Raw genomic sequence first — 23746 nt, forward strand, 5'->3', positions numbered from 1 at the left:
CGGACGCGCAGGCCCAGCGGCCATGGCTCACGGGCCCAGCCGCTCCGTGGCACGTGGGATCCTCCCGGACCGGGGCACGAACCCGCGCCCCCCGCATCGGCAGGCGGACCCCCAACCACTGCGCCACCAGGGAAGCCCTCCCTCAGTCTTTTTGCTGCAGTTCCCTGTAAATCTTTCACTGAACTTTTCTTACTCCATGCAGAAGCCCTGCGTCTACAACTTAGTTACAGAGACTTCTTCCAGAGCTGTCGCCACTGCATTCTGTTTCAGTCTTGTTTTGAAAAACATATTTGGAGCCAAAAGTTACTCAGTTACTGTGAAGTAAGTAATTAAATGTACCTTGGTGTCAGAAGTCAGATCTCACTTTCCTGATTTAATAAATCTATGTCAGATTATCTGTTTCATCTTCTGTAAAATGGGAAAATAATATTACTGGCTTTGTATAGTGATTTTGAGGATTAAATGAGTTAATTGCATGTGAGGCACTTGGTGGAGTGTTTGGCATAAGCGACTGATAAATGTTTACCATTCATTCCTTTAGCAAATATATTTTGAGTATTTTTTATGTGCTAGTACCTGTGTTGGGTGTTGAAGATGCAGTGAGTAAAAACATCCCTTCATTTTTACGAGAACATTTAAGAGGGGAGACCATGAGCAGTACATGGGTTCTTACTTATAAATACCAATAATATATGGAATATTTTTCTATATACAGTAAGTTCTTGGTTATTTGTGTAGAATTTCAGAAGCCTCTATGTCAGTAGTTTCCTTCTGCTCAGGAATTTCCTTTTGACATCTAAATGAGCCTACTCTGAAGTTTGTAATGCAATTCCAGTACATTATTTTTTGAACTAAAGAATTGAGATTTTAATGTGTATATAGGAAATAGGAAGGCTCTAAAATGTCACAATGAAGAATGAGTTTGCTTAGTTTTGATAAAGTTGTTTTTTTTCTGAATGTTTTATTTCATCAGATTTTATTAAATTGGCAAGATCATTTTAGTGATCACCAGGCCTTTCCTAAAGGCTTCTGTTTTGGACAGCCATAAATGCTAGAGAGAATTCATCTTTAAAATTGAAATACTCTCTTCTGAAACTGTCACCTGTGGTCCTTAGTTTGTCTTTCAAAGTAAGACGCATCCTCTAGTGCTTCACTATTTGGCAAGTGCTCTTTTTTTCTTTGCGGTACGCGGGCCTCTCACCGCTGTGGCCTCTCCCGTTGCGGAGCACAGGCTCCGGACACGCAGGCTCAGCGGCCATGGCTCACGGGCCCAGCCGCTCTGCGGCATGTGGGATCTTCCCGGACTGGGGCACGAACCCGTGTCCCCTGTATCGGCAGGTGGACTCTCAACCACTGCGCCACCAGGGAAGCCCGTGCAAAGTGCTCTTTATGAGTGTCCCTAGCCTGGAGAGAGATTTGAATTCATTGAACTGGTTCTCATCACAGAGTTTTAAACTTTCTGTCTAATAATTAGCCCTTTTGGGGTATACTTATTCATGTTGATTGTGTTTAGCTGACGGTTAAACCACTGTGCTTTTCCCGTTGCTCAGTTGAATACTGTTACTGGTAAATTTTCTCTTGATTGTTGTAGAGAACTGGCTGTAACAGGTCAGTGATGCTAGAAAGAGTGAGACAATAATTTCTTCTACTTGGAGCACTGTACTTCTGTAGATGCTGTATAAATTGCATTGATTCTTGGGGCAAGCATATCAGGCTGCTATGCTGTTTGGTTACATTGCTCCCAACCCCTTTACAGTTCACTTTGGTAAGAGTGAAGACAGTGTTTCAGTATAAGATATATATATATATATTTTTTTGCGGTACGCGGGCCTCTCACTGTCATGGCCCCTCCCGCTGCGGAGCACAGGGCTCCAGACGCGCAGATTCAGCGGCCATGGCTCACGGGCCCAGCCGCTCCGCGGCATGCGGGACCCTCCCAGACCGGGACACGAACCCGTGTCCCCTGCATCGGCAGGCGGACTCCCAACCACTGCGCCACCAGGGAAGCCCATAAGATATTTTTAAACTATGCTAATTTGTTTTTAAACATAATAATTATTTTTTCTTATCTCTGTTTTCTTTATAAAAGGAAATAAGGTTATTTTGGCCTGACTTTTTGTGAAAGTATGCTGGGCCCTAGTCATCAATACTGCTTTTTGCACACACAGGAACCAGCTGTTAGGAATCAGTTCTAGGATTTGTGCAAAGATCTACCTTAAGCTCAGATATCTTCTAGCATCTCTCATTTACTTTGATTTCAATTGTGGTTCAGTGATCTCATTAATAGGGTTAAGTATCCAGGAAACTAGGTAAACTACACAAGTTGGTAGGTGTGTCTGTGATAACTCTTTATCAGTTTTGTTTATCCCTTCTTAGCCATTCATGTTTCTTCTGTTCTTTAAGTGTGTGAAATGATTGTTCTTGGCAGAGAGTCAAGTTGAATAGGAATTAAACAGTTCTGTTTTCTTTTTATTGATAAAGTCAGTAATATTGATGATTTATTGAGCATTTATTACATGGCAGACCCTGTGTGAAGTATTTACCGTACATTTTCTCATTTTTAATAGTGTCAGTAATGCTATGAAGTAGCTCCATTTTGCAAGTCAGAAGTCTAAGACTTAGGAAGATTAAATAGCTTTCCCAAGGTCACAGCTAATAAATGCTAGAGCTGTAAATCATTCCTATTCCTGCATGACCCCTTAAGCCCATTTTGTGCCTTTCAAGAAGTGGAGAGGTCTTTTATACAGGAATATGTGAGGTTTGTACACTTTCCCCACTTCACAGTGTTGAAGTAGTACACCAGCTAGTACTGCCAGTCCTTCCGCATAAAGCTCTTCCCTGCTGACAGCTTGCTGTTCTTAGGAGGTCTGGATCTTACACTGGTGTAAAGTCTTTTTGGGTCTGTTCATCACAGAGTCCTTGCTTCATATCTGTTCCTAACTCATGGTTTTAATTATTAAGTTACTGATATGAAAGTCATGTCCTTGTTAAAGTATGCACATGAGCTTTGGAGTTTGACTTGGTTTAAATCTTAGTTCTTCCATTTCCTGGATGTGTGATCTTTAGTCATTTACTTCTCTCTGCTTCAGTTTTCTTATTTGTAAAATGAGTATAATAATGCCTTTTCCCTAAGGTAGTTGTGAGAATTACATGATTGATAATACATGTAAAATAATTAGAATACTGCCTGGCACATGGTGTTCAATAATTGTAACCTGTGTTACTGACTGGTTACCAATGATTTATTTCTGTCAGTAATATACTTGTTTTAAATTAAATGCTAATCAGTAAGATACTAATTATCATTTTGTTGTTAGACTTATTTTTTCCCTCTGAGGACTTTCCATTATATTGTAGACTGTATTGCCCTTTCGTCTTCAGGCCATGGACTTGTACTGAATAATAGACTACTATTAATAAATACTATGTGCCAAGCACTATTCAAAGCCCATTAATATATACCAATCTCATGTTGTAGGAATTATTATTAATCATTACTGTTACTGTGAACTTTTAAATTAATTACCTGTTCAATCATGTTACCTCTTTATCTTTATGGAAATATTAAAGGAGAGAGTAATAGTAAGAGCTGACTAATCCATTAGAGATTATTTGGTATATCCTTCTGGTTGAGAAAAATTAGGTAGTGCTAGAGACTGGGTTCTCTTTGTGTTCTCTGTTACCAAGCAGATTCTTCTTAGATACATGTTCCCATTGTTGCTTCCTCTGATTAATTAGATGCTCTGTTCAGGAACCATCTTGAGGTGTTGAGAATTTGTCAGAGGGTTCTGCTTTTAGGTATTCAGATAATTGAGTTCTTTATCTCTGTGTTTTATTGATACTTTTATCATCTGTGGCAAGGAATTATCTTACTATTAACAAAGGTTAACAGGATCACTTTATAATGATCTCAGGTTGAGGTGATGTTTGTTTTGAGTGAAGGAACTCTTGGATGCCAGACCTTTAGGGACCCTTGACTTGAAGGTTGTGAGTGCTATACATGGACACTTTTTTTTTTTTCTTTTTTTTTTTGCGGTACGCGGGCCTCTCACTGTTGTGGCCTCTCCCGTTGTGGAGCACAGGCTCCGGACGCGCAGGCTCAGTGGCCATGGCTCACGGGCCCAGCCGCTCCGCGGCATGTGGGATCTTCCTGGACCGGGGCATGAACCCGTGTCCCCTGCATCGGCAGGCAGACTCTCAACCACTGTGCCATCAGGGAAGCCCTGGTTAGGCAAGTTTTATTTTTTCTTTGAAATAAAGGAAGTGTAAACTGTAAGATGGTATTTAAGCTTCTTTCTGTTTGTTTTCTTTTAGGTGGTATTAAAGATTATCAAACATTACCAAGAAGAAGGACAGGGAACTGAAGTCGTTCAAGGAGTGCTTTTGGGCCTTGTTGTCGAAGATCGGCTTGAAATTACCAATTGCTTTCCTTTCCCCCAGCACACTGAAGATGATGCTGACTTTGATGAAGGTAAGGGTACTCGTCTTACTGTGTCTTTGCAGTGCACACAAATGGTTATTAATCCAATGTTCACCATAACCTTTGATGTTCTGTTATTGGGAGTCTATCAGGGTAGCCTAGTTTTGAGTTTCTTGAAAAAAAAATTATACAAATTCTCTGAAATGAAGATTTATTATAAAACACTTCATTAGTCTGGCCTTTACTTATTTGGAATTTGTGATTCTCATAATTTGGATAGGAGCTGTGCTGAAGTTAACTTTCCCATTATGAAATCAGCTTGCCAAATACATTGTGAAGGACAGGGATTGTTATTGTGTCCAACACCCATTTCCTACTATAGTATTTGGCTTACTGTTTAAGAAAAGATGAGTTGAGCTATCTACTTCAGAAAGACGACACTCCTTAAGTATTTCAGGAGCATTTTATTTTTGTGCTACAGGTATAGTTGCTTTGTTAGCAAAGGCTAATAGTAGTTAAAAGCTCATACCAAAGGCTAAGGTCAGCATCCTAAAGGATTAAAAAAAAAAATCTAGTTGAAAATAATTTCTCACTTGTCTGAACTCTCAGAACTCATTTTGTACATACCTTTTTTTTTTTTTTTTTTTTGCGGTACATGGGCCTCTCACTGTTGTGGCCTCTCCCATTGCGGAGCACAGGCTCTGGACGTGCAGGCCCAGCGGCCATGGCCCACGGGCCCAGCCGCTCCGCAGCATGTGGGATCCTCCCGGACCGGGGCACGAACCCGCATACCCTGCATCGGCAGGTGGACTCCCAACCACTGCGCCACCAGGGAAGCCGGATACCTTTTTTTTTTTAATGGCAGTTAAGACAAATAACATTTATCAGCTTAATTATTTTTAAGTGTACAATAGTGTTAGCTTTATGCCACTTGTTGTGGAGCAGGTCTCTAGAACTTCCATTTTGCAAAAACTGAAACTCCATATCCATTGACCAACTCCTCCCCTTTTTGCCCTCCCCAAACCCGTGGCAGCCACCGTTCTACTTTCTGTTTCTAAGAGGTTGACTGCTTTAGATACCACTTATAAGTGGAATTGTGCAGTATTTGTCTTTTTGTGACTGGCTTATTTCACTTAGCTTAAGGTCCTTAAAGCTCATTCATGTTATAGCATACAGCAGGATTTCCTTCATTTTTAAGGCTGAATAATATTCCCTTGTATGTATATACTATACTTTCTTTTTCCATTCATTCATTGATGGATATTTAGATGGTTTTTTACCTCTTGGCTACTGTGAATAATGCTGCAAATGTCTCTTCAAGATCTTATTTTCAGTTCTCTTGGATATATAATCTTGTCAGAAGTGTGATAATTCTGTGTGTAATTTTTTTTGTAGAACTTTCATAGTGTTTTCCACAGTGACTACACCAGTTGACATTCCCACCAACAGTGCGTGAGGGGTCCCTTTTCTTGATCTTCTTGCCAACACTTGTTATTTGTTGTCTTATTAATGATAGCCATTCTGACAGGTGTGAGGTGATCTTTCATTATGGTTTTGATTTACATTTCCTTGATATTAGTGATGTTGAGCATCTCTTCATATGCTTGTTGGCCATTTTTATGTTTTCTTTAGAAGGAGAAATATCTATTCAAGTCCTTTGTTAATTCTTTAGGATTTTTTGTTGTTGTTGTTGCTCAGTTGAAGGAGTTCTTTATATATTTTGGATATTAACTCCTCGTATATATGGTTTGTAGATGTCTTGTTCCTTTCACTCTTTTGTTTCCTTTGTTGCACAGAAGCTTTAATATAATTTGACTTATCTATTTTTGGTTTTGTTGCCTTTGCTTTTGGTGTAACATCCAGGAAACCATTGCCAAGACCAGTGTTAATGAAGGTTCTTCCCTGTATTTTCTTCTAGGAATTTTATGCCAGTGCCATACTCCTTTGATTATTGTTGCTTTGTAATATGTTTTGGAATCAAGAAGTGTGAAGTCTCCAGCTTTGTTTTTCTTTCTCTAGATTATTTTGGCTATTTAGGGTCCTTTGGGATTCCGTATGAATTTTAGATGTTTTTTTCCTATTTCTGCAAAAAAAAAAAATGCCATTGGGATTTTGATAGGGATTTCATTGAATCTGTAGATCACACTGGGTAGCATGGACATTTTAACAACATTAAATCTTCTAGTCCATGAATACAGGCTGGATGTCTTTCCATTTATTTGTGTCGTCTTTACTTTCTTTCAGCAGTGTTTTGTAGTTTTCAGTATACAAGTGTTGTGCCGCATTGGTTGAGTTTGTTCCTAAGTATTTCATTCTTTTTGGTGCTATTGTAAATGAGATTGTCTTTTAAATTTCTTTTTATCATTCATTTTCTATATAACGTTTACTTGATCAACTTTAACTTTGATAAAATGTTATCTCATTTGACTTCACATCCTCATAGTACCTTGAACATTTAATAACACGAAGTATATTCTTACTGAGGTTAATATAATAACCTTGATATTGCAGTTTGGTCTACACATCTTTTTTTCATTAAGATAATACTTCTAGAAACTAACCAAGGCTGTTTTATTCTAGGCACTTAAGTACTAGCATTATTTAAAAACTTCCGTGCAATATGCATTTTATTTTGTTTTATTTTAAACCAGTCAGGATCTCCTTGTTTCATTTGAACTACTGTAATATTAATATTAAATGTGTGTAATACTCACATAGGATTATGGTTGGGATTTCTCTTTAGTCCATTTTGGCAGTATTAAGTTATCTCTATTCCCATATTCACCAGCCTCTCTGGAGATACTTAATTATAATTCAGTAATAACTAATTTAGATCTGGAAGACAAGGGAGAAGACCAGGGATTGTTAGCACAATTTCTTTGATTTACAAGTTAGGAGCCTGAGAGGTTCATTTGAAATGACTTACTCAGTTTCCTCGTTAGTGGCACAGTTGGGAGCAGAATCCATTCCTGAACAGTTTACATTGTCACGTGGCTTTCTTGGCTAATTAATTTTGTTTTATAAAATTCTCAATTTAGAATATTAGCAAGAAATAGCTGTTCAGTGCAAATATGGTAGATAAAGCAAAATGTCTGACTAATTTTAGATCTTGATCATTGGAAGCTAATTTTTTTTCCTGCTTTTTAAAAAAAAATTTTTTTTTATTAGTCATCCATTTTATACACATCAGTGTATACATGTCAATCCCAATCTCCCAGTTCATCCCACCCCCACCCCCCGCTGCTTCCCCCCCTTGGTGTCCATTTGTTTGTTCACCACATCTGTGTCTCAATTTCTGCCCTGCAAACCAGTTCATCTGTACCATTTTTCTAGGTTCCACATATATGTGTTAATATACGATACTTGTTTTTCTCTTTCTGACTTAGTTCACTCTGTGTGACAGTCTCTAGATCCATCCACGTCTCTACAAATGACCCAGTTTCGTTCCTTTTTATGGCTGAGTAATATTCCATTGTGTATATGTACCACATCTTCTTTATCCATTCGTCTGTCGATGGACATTTAGGTTGCTTCCATGACCTGGCTATTGTAAATAGTGCTGCAGTGAACATTGGGGTGCATGTGTCTTTTTGAATTATGGTTTTCTTTGGGTATATGCCCAGTAGTGGGATTGCTGGGTCATATGGTGATTCTATTTTTAGTTTTTTAAGGAACCTCCATACTGTTCTCTATGGAAGCTGGCTTCTTTTATGGACTTGAGATAATTGGCCTTTGTAGCTTTTCATTAACGTGTGCTTTAAGAAGCTCATTAAAAAATGCTTTAATAACACTGAGATTAGGACAGACTTCAATTTAATGTTAAATAATAATAAAAAAATTACAGGGCATTGTTTGCTGTGTATTATATGTACATTTCCTATAATCATTTACTCTACATAGTTGAAGGTTTTATCAGTCCCATTTTCCAGATTAGGAAACTGAGGCCAACTTGTCCAAAATCATTTAACTGGCAGTTGGTAGAATAGGGGTTGAGATCTTTGGGTCCCTGGTCCCAAATCCCATGATTTTTCCCACTAAAATGGTGTTGATTTTAGAAATTTAATGAAGTAGAAGCCAGTGATTAAAGGGTGTTGTGTGCAGAGCATCATTATTCTATATCTTAAATTTGTTTTTGGGAAAAACAACTGAATTTGAATTAGATTTTCTTGGTTTGCCTTTGGAAGCTAGTAGGTTTTGCCATTTTTCTTATATATGTGAATAATTTAAGTCAATGCTCTGTATTTCTTCATAGCCTCCTGTAGTAGTCTTAAATTTTAGGTTCTCTCACTTAATCCATTTATTTAAGTTTTTTCGATGTGAACCATTTTTTAAAGTCTTTATTGAATTTGTTACAATATTGCTTCTGTTTTACGTTTCGGTTTTTTGGTGGAGAGGCATGTGGGATCTTAGCTCCGCGACCAGGGATTGAACTTGCACCCACTGTATTGGAAGCCGAAGTCTTAACCTCTGGACCGCCAGGGAAGTCCCCATTTATTTATCTTAATGGGCATTGGTATGCAGTCACCATTAGATGTTTATCAAACCTTGATAAAAGCTAAATTTTCCCATTGTAGTCCTGCATGTTGATTATTTTAAATCATGCTAAAGTAAAGGCCTTTTGTTTTGCTTACTGCTATTCTGGTATTATATGCTGGCTAAAATTAATATTTATTCAGGGAAGGATCTTTTCCTCTGCTTTTCAGCCTATGGAAGTAAAAATCATCACACATTTAATAAGTTTAGTGATTATGTATTTCGAGTTGTGTTAGGTTGGGCTTTTTTGGTTTGTGTGTTTTTGTGCCTCGTGTAAAGTTGAGATTTCTAATCTGTGGTCCAAAAGAGAGATGTTTTAAATTAGGGCCTGGCAAATTATGATCTGTGGGCCTGCTTTTGCATATAAAGTTTTATTGAAACACTGTCATGCCCATTCACTTATGTATTTTCTGTGGCTGTGTTCCTGCTACAGTGGCTTAGTTGAGTAGTTGTGACAGAGACCGTATGGGCACCGAGCCTGAATTTTTTTTTTTTTACCGTCTGGTTCTTTAAGAAAGTTTGACCACTTCTTTTTTATATATAATTTTTTCTTGTTATTTTCCTGCTCTCAAAAGTTAAAGGTAGTTCCTTCTTTCATCATAAATTGATGGCTTTTTGTTTGTTACTTATTTCTTCTAGATGTTGCCCTTGACATTGACTCTCATCCAGAATGTATTATGGGCACTGTAATGAAAATGCTGGTATTATCAGGTGTTTGTTTCTCTGGTGCACCTGGAAAGTGTCAGAATGGTATTTACTTTAATTTTAATGCATTTTTCTTTTCAAAAAAATCCCACATATTATTGATATATGTGGGAACTGTCTGTGGATAACAGGGAAGAAAGGCTTTCAATTAATGGTTGTAGACTTGTGACCAGGTGTTGTGGAAAGGCAGTGGTATGAGGCCTGAAAACCCGGCTGGAAATTTCAGCTCTATACTTAGGATCTGTGTGACGCCGAATAATTCACTTCTGAACTTGTTTTTATCTGACTCACTAATGTTTTTCATCAAGCATGTATTAATTGCTTATATACTGAACATTGGGAACATAACTGAAGGATAATTTCCTTATGAGATTAACTTTCTGGGTAGTGCTACCATGGATGATGTTACAATAAGCTGATACAGAAAACAAGAAACAGTTGTGGCATGAAGTTTCCCTTGTTCTCTCCATGAATTCACATTTTTTTTTGCATATGTGATAACTTCTCCTTTGAGTGGTTTAAATCTCGATAAACTTTTATGTTACAGAATTTACTTTCTAGAGAGATAATATGCTCATATTAGAGAATATATGATTTTTTAAAAATTAAGTAGAAAAACTCATATTAAAATTCCCATTAGGGGGCACTATTATCAAGCTTAGGAGAACTGGAGACTCATTTGTTTTCTTAGACATGCAACCCGAGGCTTGCTAAAAGGGAAAAATATTTTCATCTGATAAGATTCAGATACTGTTTTATACAACTGAATTCCTTAAATATGTTATAAATTGCAGTGAATTAAACACAGATCCAATAACTCACTGTCTTGTTTTTCAGCAGACTAAATCAATATAATATTGCAGGTGATACAAGAAGCTTACTTTATTCTGCATCAGAGCCAAATCCATAATTTTCATATTTGGAATAGACAATTTTTTTTATTTTGCTCTTTTTAAGTCAGTCACAAAGGATGATCCTTGGCCTTCAAATAAGTTTCTTTCAGAAATGAAGCATGAAGACTGTATTGTGCTATTAAAATGCAGTTAGGGGAATGAAGTGATGCCTAACTGAGACAATATTGACGTGTGCAGCATGTGTAATTACTGAAGTAATTCCACACAGTGAAGTGATATGTACACGCACATAGCTCTTAACCTTTCTGTTTATTTTCAGGTACTTGAAAATTATTTTCTTAAACTCAAGTTTAGTGTTAGACCAGGAAACACTACTAAAGACTGTGTTATACGCTATCATTTATCATTAAGCTGCCAACAGAAGAGCAGTAAGTAGTATTGTCTTAAACAGACTCTTCAGAGGCTAAAATAAGAATTGGCAAAAATGTAATTAAAATAAAACGTAATCACAGTAATTTTTCATGGCATAGGTGTTATTTTTCTATCACTGGGTTCGGAGAGAGTGGGTTTGTATAGTTATATTACTTGCAATACTTTCTACATAGGTAAGCTATATTTTACACTGGAGAAAGTCTCTGCTTAATTACTTGCTTCCTGAAGTCTCACCTTCTTTCTCCTTAGTTTGCTTGCAGCCCACACTGAGTGCAAAACTGCTTTAACCCTAGCTGATGATCACTCTTTCGGCTTTGTATTGCTTTGGAGTTCAGGGAAGGGTTGAGTCAGAGTGGAGAAAGCTTTTCATGTTTTTTCAGACAGATGGGGACATTTTGTAAAAAGACATGATGTTTACTTACTATTTTGTATTATCTTCTATCTGTATGAACAGTCATTGATCACTGTGGTCTGTTCGACAGATTTCGTTTTTTAAAAAATACTGTTTTATTGCTTTTTCCCCCCCCCAAAGAGCTTTTCTTGGTGGAAATATTGGAAATATTATATATAGATAGTTTTGAAGTGTGTTTTGAAACTTACTGGAGAAGTAGGAGCATGTTTACTTTGTGATCTCAGATCATCAAGTGGAGGTATGATAATGTTTCAGATATCAGAAAAAAAATTCCTTTTCAGCTTTTATCCAGCAAATTGCATTGAGTAGGTGGTGAAAAAAAATTGCACTGAGTGGGTGGTGAAAAAGATACAGATATAAAATCCTAGTTACTGCTTTGAAAGATTTTAAGTGGGAGCGACAAGTGTGTAAATAAAGAATTGTGAAACAGAATTAATCTAAGTCTAGTGTGAGGAAGGGGAAAAATGATGGCAACACTCAGATATGAGCTACTAATTCCTTTTGGAGGATGACTTCACAGGGGAGGTAAAGTTTGATTTTGTAGGTGGTTATTAGTTGCATTTTAAGTAATTTTTAAGGAAGTTATGTCTTGTGAGTTTGTTCCAATTATTCACATTTCTGGGCCCTCATAAATAACACAAGCATCTCTAGAATTTAATATATATTCATTTTGGCATCTTTATTGTTCAGAGCTAATTATGTTCCTTGATAATATTTTTCAGATTTTGTTGCTGATTTTGTATTAGGTGGAGAAGTTGTTTTTGACATCTAGGCTCTTTTGATACATAAAAAGATGCTTGACAATAATAATTGAGTGCCTTGTTTATGGAAACTCAGGACCCATGCTGCAGTTAGCTCTATTTAAAATATTTAATAAATATTTAAATAGGATACTTAATAAATTTTAAATATTTAATAACCTGTTTCATATATATTTCATTTTAAATGAAACATTGTATAGTCAGGTAACTAGAGAGAATCTGTACACTGAATTATGGCACAGTTCTCCAGGGTACTGACGTCTTTGTTGTTATTCATGGTAGTATTTTGAAAACGTTAAACCATTCACATTGAGTGATTTATCACTGAATATTCAGGGTAATGAACTTTAGATTATTGCTTACTTAAATTATTTTGCTCACTCAGAAAGCTATAGTTTGTGATTTGAAACTAACTTAAAAACCTTAACCTTACTTTATATGTTTAGTTTTTGGCTTATTAGGGTGATTAGAATATGAGAAGTAGAATCCAAATATAAAGCATCAGTCCTGATTATTTTTAATGCCTTTTTTGTTCTCTCGGTTTGGGCGTCTCAAGATTTTAAATACAAGAGTAGGAGCAAAGTCTGACTTCATTTTAAAAGCTTGAAAAATATTTTTGCTTTTATTGCATGTTTTAAAATTTAGGGTTTTTCCCCCCTTTTAAATGAGAAACTCCTGTGCATAGAAGGATATACTATTGAAAATGTGGTCAAGGTAAAAGATTTTTCTGCTTTAAGAAATTAAAGTGCTTTACACTGTACCCTCCCTCAGTCCCTAAAGCGTAAGTGCTATGGTTTGGAAAGAAGCCAAGTAAAACCTGTTCAAATTTTGTCCAGACTTAAAGTAATACTTTAAGATTTGAAAATTACAGGTGGATACAATACTTAAATAGTATTTAAAATTCCTAAGTTTCCCAGGTCTAAAAATGTAATCCTTAAATTACTATTCCCAGTGGTTTAAATTTTAATTAAATAAAAATTGCCTTACTTTTGAACCACAACGACATTAGGTATAGATATTTGAATTTATTACTAAACTTTAAGGTAATAACCATTAGAAATGAGCTGTTTTGGCACTAATTAAAATGTCAAAAAGCCACAGCTACAGTGTGTAATCAAAGACCTTTGCTATTTCTGTTTTTCCAAAAATTGTCCTACCCATCACAGTTCAAGCTTCCTGTCTTGCCCTGGAGAAGTGCTACCTGGCGTCACCCCGCCCCCCAATTAAATACATTACCTGATCTGCAAGTTTTATAGATTGATAGATTACTTATAGTTAGATTTGACGTTTTGGTGCTAATACTGAGTTTTGCAAACTGCCTTTTAATATAGAGTGATATCTTAGTCATGCCAGTGAAGTGTTCTGTTTGTTTTGTTTTCATCTCTCTAGGTGAAATTTTCATAGCTCTTGAAACTTTTATCTGTTTGAGGTTACTCTTCAAGGCTTACCTATTATCAGTTTCAGACTGGTGTTTTCATACCTTTATCCCTTTTCAACATGAGGATTATTTGCTGCCCTTTTTTAAAATTGGTAATTTTTACTCAGTACATTTTTGGTGCTTTCTGATACATTTGAGAACAAAGACAATATTTATTTTGACTTAAGTAACAATATGATGGCATGGGTTTATAATGCAGCCCTACATCTCCCCCCTTCTTCACCCCATACATCTTCACCCTTTGTTTTCTCTAATATGTAACTACAGACATTTTAATATACAGACAGCCTTTCTTCCCTCCTTGATCAGTGAGAGGATCACAAAATTACTCCAGTGGTCTTTGCAGAAATGTATCTGTCTTGTTGCTGTTTTGTAGAATTGGAAAGGTGAGGACCTTGTGGACATGGTTTTTGGTGGCAGGCTACTAGTCCCACAAGCAGCAGTGGTCAGAAGAGTCAGGCAGCAGCGTCCTAGTTAGGGAACTTTGGATTTGGGGCATGTGTCAGCGACCCCAGCAGGCAGCAAAGGCAGCAGTCACTCCACAAATAACAGTTGTCCTCACGCTACTGTAGCTTCCAGGCTCCTCTGTTCTCACTGTACCTTCTCCTTTTCTTTTCTTTCTTTATTCCATTGTTACTCATTCATCAAGTCAGTATTTCAGTGGGAACTATGTGCCAGGCATTTCCACTGGCCATTTCGTGCCTATATCTGCTAAGGATGTTTCCTGAAGTGTTCGTTGAAGAACTTAGCTGTTCTAAGCAATGTGTTTGACTTGAAGCATGGGGAGATTGGTTAGCACATTACGTTAGTGAAACCAGGTTATGGTATAAAGTGAAGATTATGTTGCTGTTCAGGTGCAAGTGTCTAGAAAAACTTTTGTGTAGTTGGAGAATGACTTGGGTTTATAAAGATGTGTCTGCAAGCCTACACATCTCCAAGTTTGGGATTCAGAGTGATTCCATTATTTTGTAACTTAATTTGGTTCCTAAAGATTTGTAAACTCATCATGTTTTTCATTTTCATATTAGGAATATTTTATTTTTATTTTTGATGTCACTTGGTAGGGACTCCCAAAATTTTAGATGAAAATTTCTTTGTCAGTAATTTAATCTATAATCAAATGTACTCAGTTTTAAAAGTCTATTAGCAAGACTTTTTTGGTGAGGTGAATTATTTCTTCATTTCTTCTTTTCCTCCTCATAACACTCTTATCACCACTCCTACCTTGAAAACACAGATAAAGCAAAACATTAAAAAGAGTCATTACTGGAGGAGAGTGAAGGGTTGTATGAAGAGTGGTGATATAACACCTTTATGGGTATTAGCCATTTTCTCTGGTGAATGAATGAGGAATGGGATGGTATAGACATACTGTGAAACGTTACATATTGTGAAATGTTAAAATCACGGTAAGCATGTCTGGGTTACTTCCCTGCTCCTTTAGGAGATGTTTGACATGATTAACCGTGAGAATGATGTTTTGCTATAAGCCAGATTTGTATTTCATTTTTGTCTCCTCATCCTATGGGCAGCCTGATAAAAAATAAGTAGTAGCCAATTCCATATATATGGAAATGGTGTGTGTACACATTTACCATCATAGCTGTTAGTTGAGAAAAAATTTTAAATCATTTTTATACAGCTCTTGCAAACTTTCTGAAAGGCATAAAAGGAAGGGAATTTAGACTGAGTTGTGGTAAAGTTCTGGTTTATTACTGATTGTAATCATTTGTCTCTAGCCTCAATTTTCACATTTGCAGAGTGGATCACAGTAGGAACTTTTGTGATTCTTTTTGCGCGTGGGAAACTGAAGCCCAAAGAGGCCCAAGTTTAAAGTGAGTGGCTAATCCAGAACTAGAAATTCCAACGTGCCCATCTAATACGTAATTCACACAATTTAGGAGGGTTGTCAGTAATGCCAGTATTTTGTTGAAAGCACTGTGAGTGATATAGATGCATGCAATTGTGACTTGTAGGCATGATGTATTTACTTAAAAGTGACTTCTTGGTGTTATCATTTACTCTCAGCACAGCTGGAAACAAATGTTTGTTGAATTTAACACTAGATTCAGAAAGTTTCTTAAGTTTCTGCCTGTGTACTAGGTATTAAATTAAAATGAAGGGCAATTCTAACCTTTAGGTCAACAGAAAATTAGTGGTAGTTGAATATATACAGTCACCTCCGGCACTCTAAGATCATTTCAATGCTGAAAGAATGGAGAAGCTAATTGAAAGTATAAATTGGTCTGGGTGGGTTAAGGGAGGAAAAACACATTCTTATTAAATGCTGTTGAATGCAGTTATAAACAATAGGTTGAATAGGTGGTTTAATTTGACTTAGGAGATCAGCCTCTGACTGATGACACAGGAAGACTTTCTAGAATACATTGCTTTGCAGATGACTTAAACAGACAATACTGATAAAGCTTGTCATGTGAATTTCCTTCTTTACTGAGTACACAGTATGCTTAAGTGATATGTTGTGCAATGCTTCCAATCTGCTGTGACTGCCATCTGCGCAAGCAGAGTGAGAGAGAAGAGAACATGGAAAGGAAATGGATCAGTTAGTAAGTTGTAAGGAATCTGTGTGAACACTGGGTGCCACTCATGAAGCACGAAGCAGTGAGTGATTTTCTTTTGTCACCAGTACACCCAGCTGTCTGTAAACTGGAGGCTTGCGATACATTCAGCTCTCGACTTCCCCTTTTGGATGTTGTGGTACCTATGCTTGAGACCAACTAGAAAATCCAGGGATGGTAACCATGATCATGCCAGCTTCTTATTATTTTTCTCTGTTATTTTTTTAATATAAAATCTTTTTGCTGCTTCAGTGTTTGACACCATTGTTGAGGTAGATTTAATAATGCTAGCTAGCATTTTTATGTTGCCTAAATGGAATCTTTTTGGAAACAAATTATGCCATAAAACAAGTTTCCTGAGAAACAATTAAGTACTTTAAAAAGGGTCAGTAAGACCTATAGATGGGAAAATTGCTTCAAAATCTTACAAGTTGTAACCAACAGGGGACCAACCATATGAATGATGGAGAAGTTGTGTATGGGTAAGAGGAGTTGACTGGCAGAATCTATCCTGTATACCTTTGTCAGTGAGTAAATCTCTTATTTGGCTTTGAGGCTTATAACTTGTAAAACAGTTCTTTGTGTGTGCATATGGTTACCTTTTTGATGTAAACATATGAGCTCTTATGAAACTGTTAATCATGAGTCATCTGGTACCTCCTTAGGAATTAACATAACCTTATATAGATGACTAATAATACAAAGCCACTGTGGTTTCTGTGGTTTTACCGACCATGGCTCTAGTTCTAAAACATTTAAAATGAGACTTGCTCCCTCTTTAAAAATTTTTTTGGACAAAGAGATGTCTTATCAGAAAACTGCAGTAACTTAAGCAGATCCATAACTGGAGGGAATTAATAACAGAAAGTTTTTGTTGACACCAGGAAGTAGATTAAATAGTGCAATTGTGGTAATGAGTACCGTATATGATAAGCTTGAGCCACCTGGGTTTTATTAGGCTGCTTGATACTTTGATCACAATATTATTTCAAGGCTTGTCTATTTAAATTGCTAAGGTTTCTTGTCATCTTTGTGATTTAGACCATAATTTCTTTCACTGCAAAGAGATTTTTTTAAAAGAAAGGCTCTGGCCAAGCTGAGATTCTGGGGAGGTGCAAGTTCAACAGCTAAGCGAACCTTAGAACGAGAAAACCTTTTAAACAAAATTAAAAGCTTGAAAGTGCAGCAGTTGAGTATCAAGTTCATCCGACCTTGCTTCTCTTTAGTTTTTTGCTTGGATCATAATTACACTTTTGTTTATCCTGTGGTAGTGGAGCACTATAATGCTGTTTGGTGTAATTCAATTAATTATTGTTTGATATAAATACATCCATTTAAATATATATTTCATGTCTTGAGAATGTAGTAACTAACTGCTATCGGTTTCCCTTCAGCTGGTATTAAATGGTTTTGATGAGCATCTTTGAGAATTTATGGAAAGATTTTTAACTACTTCGCCCATAATGAATGAATTATACTAATCACAGAATTTAATTTGTTTGATAAATTGTCTTGCTTTGTCTTTGAACTTGAAATTTTAAACTTTAGCTAGCCTATTAATATAGATCAATGAAATTTTATTCATCAAAATCAACAGACTTTCCTTCCACTAATTTTAGAAATAGTCTTTCACAGGTATTTAATAGTATCTTTGTTGTGTAGTTAAGCAAATGTTTCGGCTTAGGAAAATAAATATTCATTTGGACTAGTAAATGGAGGGAAGATTTAATAACTTAAGATATTGTTGTCCTTAGCATGATAGTAATAATAATCATTATTAAAAGTGCTGTCTTGAAAATTTACATGTAAAATGCTTTGTACATTTATTGATGTGCTGATCAATTTTCACTGTCTTGATCCCCCCACCCCCCACCCCCCCGGTCTTGATTTTTGAGTACTCTTACAATTATTGTAGTTTGGCTTGAAGTTTCCATGTCCCAGTGTAACTTTTAAGCCTGGTGAAGGGCACTTAAAAATGTAATGGACTTCTTTTAATATAACTGATTTGCCCTTGGTACTGAAAGACATATGGAAGTGACAATCAACAGCCTTTTTGTTTTCCCTGATAAGACAAAGGAGAAGAGCGTTAAAAATAGGAAGAGATTTGAGCATTGGAAAGATTGCTTACCAAGAGTGTGTAACTTTCTGTTTTTTGAAAGTAGGGTAGTACTTTTAAGTTTTAGAGGTTTGTGACTCATTGAGGAAAGGTGAACTCATACAAAATGAAGAGGCATAGATTTAGGAACAAGCATGTGATACAAACATAGGAAAGTGAGGTCTGTCACTTAGAGCAAAGACTTAGTTTGGGGAAATGGTCTGAAATTATGATAGATAGGGTCAGATTATGGAAGACAGAATGCTTGAAAAAGAGGCTTAGACCTGAAACAGTTGTGTGTCATTCTGGGTTCCCCAGCAGAGGTGTAAGGGTATAAAATCAATATTTTTTTTGTCTAGAGGCAGGAAAAACAGATGGATAATGAAGGTTTGAATGAAATGTGAGCAGTAGCATTAAGAATGAAAAGGTGAATACTAGAGAGACGGAAGAAATTGTAAAAGGTTGAGCTCAAGGTTATACACATATTTTGAGGGATTGACTTCATGTATCAAATAGCTTTAATATCTGACATATTCTAGGAGAATTAAATCCTGTTTGTCATCCCTTTTCCTCTTGAATAATTTGTAAACAGCACCCATTCTGTGATAATGGTATGTATGACAGAGCAGGTGGGTACAGTAAATGTAAGCTGTTGATAACCGGCAGGGCAATACGAGCTTTACTAAAATATTAAATATTTAAGATTTTTCAATTAAGGGAGCTTTCGGGGCCATTTTGAAAAGTACATGCATTGTTTGGAATAGTCAATATGGTATAGATGTGGATTGATATTTTTAGGGCTGTCTTAAGGAGAGAGGATTGATCTTTATTATAAAGCTCCAAAGGGCAGAACTAAGACCTTCTAAAAATAGAAATAAAGAGTAAAGTAGATTTACTTCACTCTTCCAACAGAACTGTCCATTCATGGGATGGAATTCTTTAGACAGTTGTGTCCTGTCTTGAGAATAGTTTTTACAAGTTGGTGGATTCATTCATTCATTTAAAAGATGTTTACTGAGTGCCAGCTGCCACAGGAACTTTGGCACATGTTGAGGGATAACATAATGAACACGTTGAGGAGGGAGACATAAGACAGTTAACCAGATAAAATAATTACAAATTGTGTTAAGTAGTGTGGAAGAAATAAACAGATGATTTAGTGGGTGGTGCCCCACCTTAAACGGGTCCCTTCAGAGTCCCTGATACTGAGGTGTATTCAGGTGTGTGAGAGCCAGGAGTAGAGGAAAACAAAGTGTGAAGGCCCTCCTTGAGGTGGGAATGAGCTTGCCATTGTTTAGCAACTTTTAGAAAGCTAGGCCGTCTGAATAAATCCTTCTGAATTAGAAATAAGGGGCTGTGTCATTCAGAGCCTTATAGGAATTTAGGTTTTGTTTAGTAAGCAGCAAGAGGCTACTGAACTGAAGGGTTTTAAGTTAAATGGTTGAGTTAATGACTATCATGTTCTTTATAATTCTGTGATTTAATCTAAGACTTATTTTTCTTCTTGGTCGTGTATTTGAAATATTCATGAAAACTCAGCTTGGTGATTGAATGCATTGGTGATAGTGTTTATTCCAAGAAAGTTTATCTGTGGCTACTAGATAACTTTTATAAACAAATTTGTCTGAAGTTTTTATTTTTTATTAACTTTTTTATTTTGGAAAAATTTGGGGTGTACTGAAAAGTTGCAAAGATAGTTCAGAGTTTTCCTATAGCCCTCAGCCCGGTTTCCTCTAATGTTACCATCTTACATTCCTGTGGTACATAAGTGTAACTAAGAAACCAACTTTGGCACATTACTGTTAACTAAACTCCAGACTTTATCCAGATTTCACCAGTTTTTCCATTAATGTCCTTTGCTTTTCTGGGATCCAGTCCAGGATACCACATCACATTGCTTTTAGTTGTTGTGTCCCCCTAGTCCCCTCTGGTCTGTGGCCATTTCTCAGTCTTTCCTTGTTTTTCATGATATGGGTAATTTTGAGGAGTACTGATTAAGTGTTTTGTAGAATGTCCCTCAGTTTGAGTTTGTCAGATATTTTTTCATGATTAGACTGGAGTTTTGAAGGGTAGACCCACAACAGTGAGTGCTCTTCTTATTACATCCTGTTGGAGGGTAGAATGTTATCCACATGACATCACTAGTGATGCTAACTTTGTCACATGGGTAAGGTGGTGTCTGATATCCTTTTTGAATCATCACTCTGTCTTGGAAGTCTTTATAATTTACGGAAACCTTAGGACATTGATGTTTTGGCTGAAAAATTAGAGTTTCTCTCTTGGAAGAAACAACTTTTCTCCTTATACTGTCTATTCCTAATAGTTTAATAGCTAAACAACATGGGCAGAGTTATGTGTTATGTGCCTTAATATGTAACTTTTCACAGTTTAGATGAACTTTTTTTTTTACTTTTATGCTATACCATCTTAGACATACTATTGGGTATCTAAAATCATTCAGGCCAGTTGGGATCTATCTCTGACAGAATATGAATTAGATGTTGGAGAACATTCATTGTAGCTCATCAGCACTTCAATATCAGGAATATTTGATGCAGAAATTATCATTTCCCATGTGTGATCCTACACAGTGTTATTGGCAATAGTTTGTATCCACTGCAAAATGCCTTTGGTACAAAGGAACTCGCCAAACTTTTACATTTGGTGTGAATACAACTTTGTCCACTGACATAGCATATACTACCACTGTGAGAGCTACACGGTGTTATACAGTCTATGAAATTGTTTGAGAGGTGAAGAAAAAAGGCTTGAAATAATTAAAAACCAGCCTTAAATAGCTTGTGTTTTCTTTGGGATGTTTGAAACATTTCAGCTTTTAAACTACAAATTTTGAGTTTTCCAGTTAAGAAAATAAGAAAGGATGTACAGCCATCCCTTGGTATCCACAGGGGATTGGTGCTAGGGCCTCCACAGTGAATACCAAAATCCACGGATGCTCAAGTTTTTTATCTTATATATTCTTATTTTGGAACCTTCTGGAATTTTTTCCCCCTTCCCTGAATACTGTCAATTTGTAGTTGATCGAATCCACAGGTGTGGAACACGGGGGATATGGAAGCTGCCTGTATTGAAATTTTAGGGACATTCCTTTGATTTCCGTTTTCTGCAGTTCTTAAACTTTTGTTTGATTATTGACTCCAAGTATCTCTTCATATTTGTTGACTAACCTTATTACTCTTCTTTGTATGGGGAAAAAAACAATTGTACATCAAGATTTTACTATTATTAGTAAAATAGGTATTTTTCCTAGCTATTAGTAGGAAGAAATTGTCTTTTTTCTCTTTTTAACTGGGAAAAATCACTAAAAATCTTGAAAGTTAGCCATGGGGAGGCAGTAATCTTTGAATGTTGTCATCATCATCACCATCATCATTATTATTGGTAATGATAACATTACAACCTCAGTTGTAATGGCTAGCATTTATTGAGCACTTATCAAGTGCCAAAAATTGTGTTGAGCATTTGGTATGCATTAAATATAATCCCCATGGCTATTTTATGAAGTAAGTACTGTACTATTCCCAGGCAATACTTGGTTATATACAAATGGCTTGTATAGGAAATGATTTCAGAAGAGGAAGTCACTTGAGCACTAGGTTGGAACTAGTGGAATTTGCACTAGATCTTGAAGATGTGTGGTTCCTGCTTCTCTCTCTGACATGTCCTTCGACATTACCCTCAATTTTCCCCCTAATATGCCAGCTGTGCTAAACCACTTGTTTTCTACCCAGACCAAGATCTGTCTTGTTAGTGGATTATTCTGTTCTCTTAATTTGAAATAATTTTAGATTTACAGAAATTGCAGACAGTTCTTGTATACCCTTCACCAGGTTTCCCTTACTGTTAACATCTTATATAACCATAACATCTTACATAACCACGGTGTTGTCAAAACTAAGAATTGGGACCATTAACTAAAGTACAGATTTTATCTAGATTTCTCCAGTTTTCCTACTTATGTTCTTTTTCTGTTCCAAGGTTCAATCCAAGATACCATGTTGCATTTAGTTGTCATGTTTCTTTAGTCTCCTGCAATCTGTGCCTTTTCCTTGTTTTTCCTGACCTTGACATTTTGAAAAGTACTAGTATCAGGTCTTTTGTCCACTGTCTGTCAGTTTGGGTTCGTCTGATGCTTTCTCGTGGTTAGATTGAGGTTGTAGAATTTGGGGAAGAATACAAAAGAAGTGCCTTTCTCATCACATCATATCAGGGGGTACATCATCTCAACGTGTTTTAGTACTGGTGATACTAACCTTGGCCGCTCAGTTTAGGGGGTGACTGCCAGGTTTCTCCACTGAATATTTACTATTTTTCCCTAGAAGTGAGTTACTACTCAAGAGGAGGGGAGTTAAGTTCCATCTCCTGGTGGGACAAGTAGCAAAGAATTTTTGGAGGTAAGTGAAAAACACCCCAGTAATTAATAAATATTATGAGGACTATCAGGATTAATCTTAATTATCTTTTTCAGTTATTCACTTTTATTAGACTGGATGTTTATTGAGCTCAGGAACTAAGACTGATGTATTGTTTCCCTTGTATGTAGAACAGTGGCATATGGTAAATGCTCAATAAAATATTTGTTGAATGGCTAGAACCAAAAAAAGGAGATTGTAAATTGCACACAAAGCTAAATTAGTTAAACTTGATCCTTTAGGTAGCAGAATAGTATTAACAGTGTTTGAATAATGTGACAAAAAATTTTACTGTTTTAGTTTCCTTTGTTTTAATTTTGTTTGTGATTGAAGAATACATTCTTCCCTAATTTTAACATATATAGAAAAAGTATTTTTTTTTCTTAGCTTTGAAGGAGAACTGATTAGAAGAAAGAAATTTAACAAAATAAATTTAGGCCAGAAGTCTTATTATATGATAGCTGGTTGAATGTTTTGAGCATGCTCTATATTTAGAAGGGTGGATTTAACTTGGGAAAGCATATAATTTCTAAGTAAATTAGCAGTGATAGAAAAATCCCATCCCATTTCTCAAAAAAGGTGTTTAAAAGTTACAAATGTTATGTTTAACCTAGCTTTTGCAATATAAATGGACTCTCTGAACACCAAGCATGCTAAATTTAACTTCCATATTGGATGCCGGTTTTACTTATGGATGCTTCTGGCTTCCCTTCAAACTGTATGAATCTTTTTTTTTTTTTAAAGAGTGTCGGTTGATCCACTAAAAACAGGAACAATAAACCATACTTGCATTTGACCATTGGTGTTTTTGCTAAGTAGTGACTAAAAAGTGAAGAGGAGTTTTGTTTAAGAAGATGTTGAAGACTTCAGGAGATTGAAATTGGTTAATCAACTGGATAATCTTTTGTTTCAGCTGCAGTTGCCACCATCCCACTAAGGATGAGTTTTGTTACCTGCTTTTTTCCCTAGATGGTTAAGCAGTCTTGCTCCAATGCCAGATTATCGTTGGCTACTTGAGACTGTTAAAATACTGTCTTCTATTTCATTATTTCCATTAAAAAAACCCGACACTGTCATTTGCCAT

The 23746-nt window shown here is 36.3% G+C and overlaps 1 protein-coding gene across 2 annotated transcripts in view; it reads left to right on the forward strand.

Annotated features, from left to right (window-relative positions):
- EIF3H (eukaryotic translation initiation factor 3 subunit H) overlaps positions 1 to 23746 on the forward strand; it is an 86909-nt gene that overhangs the window by 15467 nt on the left and 47696 nt on the right. For both annotated transcript variants that reach the window (XM_022555591.3, XM_022555592.3), the window contains exon 2: positions 4315 to 4471. In XM_022555591.3, the coding sequence (XP_022411299.1) occupies positions 4315 to 4471 (157 nt within the window). The remainder of the gene's footprint in view (positions 1 to 4314; positions 4472 to 23746) is intronic.

Source organism: Delphinapterus leucas, chromosome 17, assembly GCF_059928025.1.
Source record: "Delphinapterus leucas isolate spDelLeu-1000000601 "Yukka" chromosome 17, BTC_Dleu_Yukka2, whole genome shotgun sequence".
Lineage (NCBI taxonomy): Eukaryota > Metazoa > Chordata > Mammalia > Artiodactyla > Monodontidae > Delphinapterus > Delphinapterus leucas.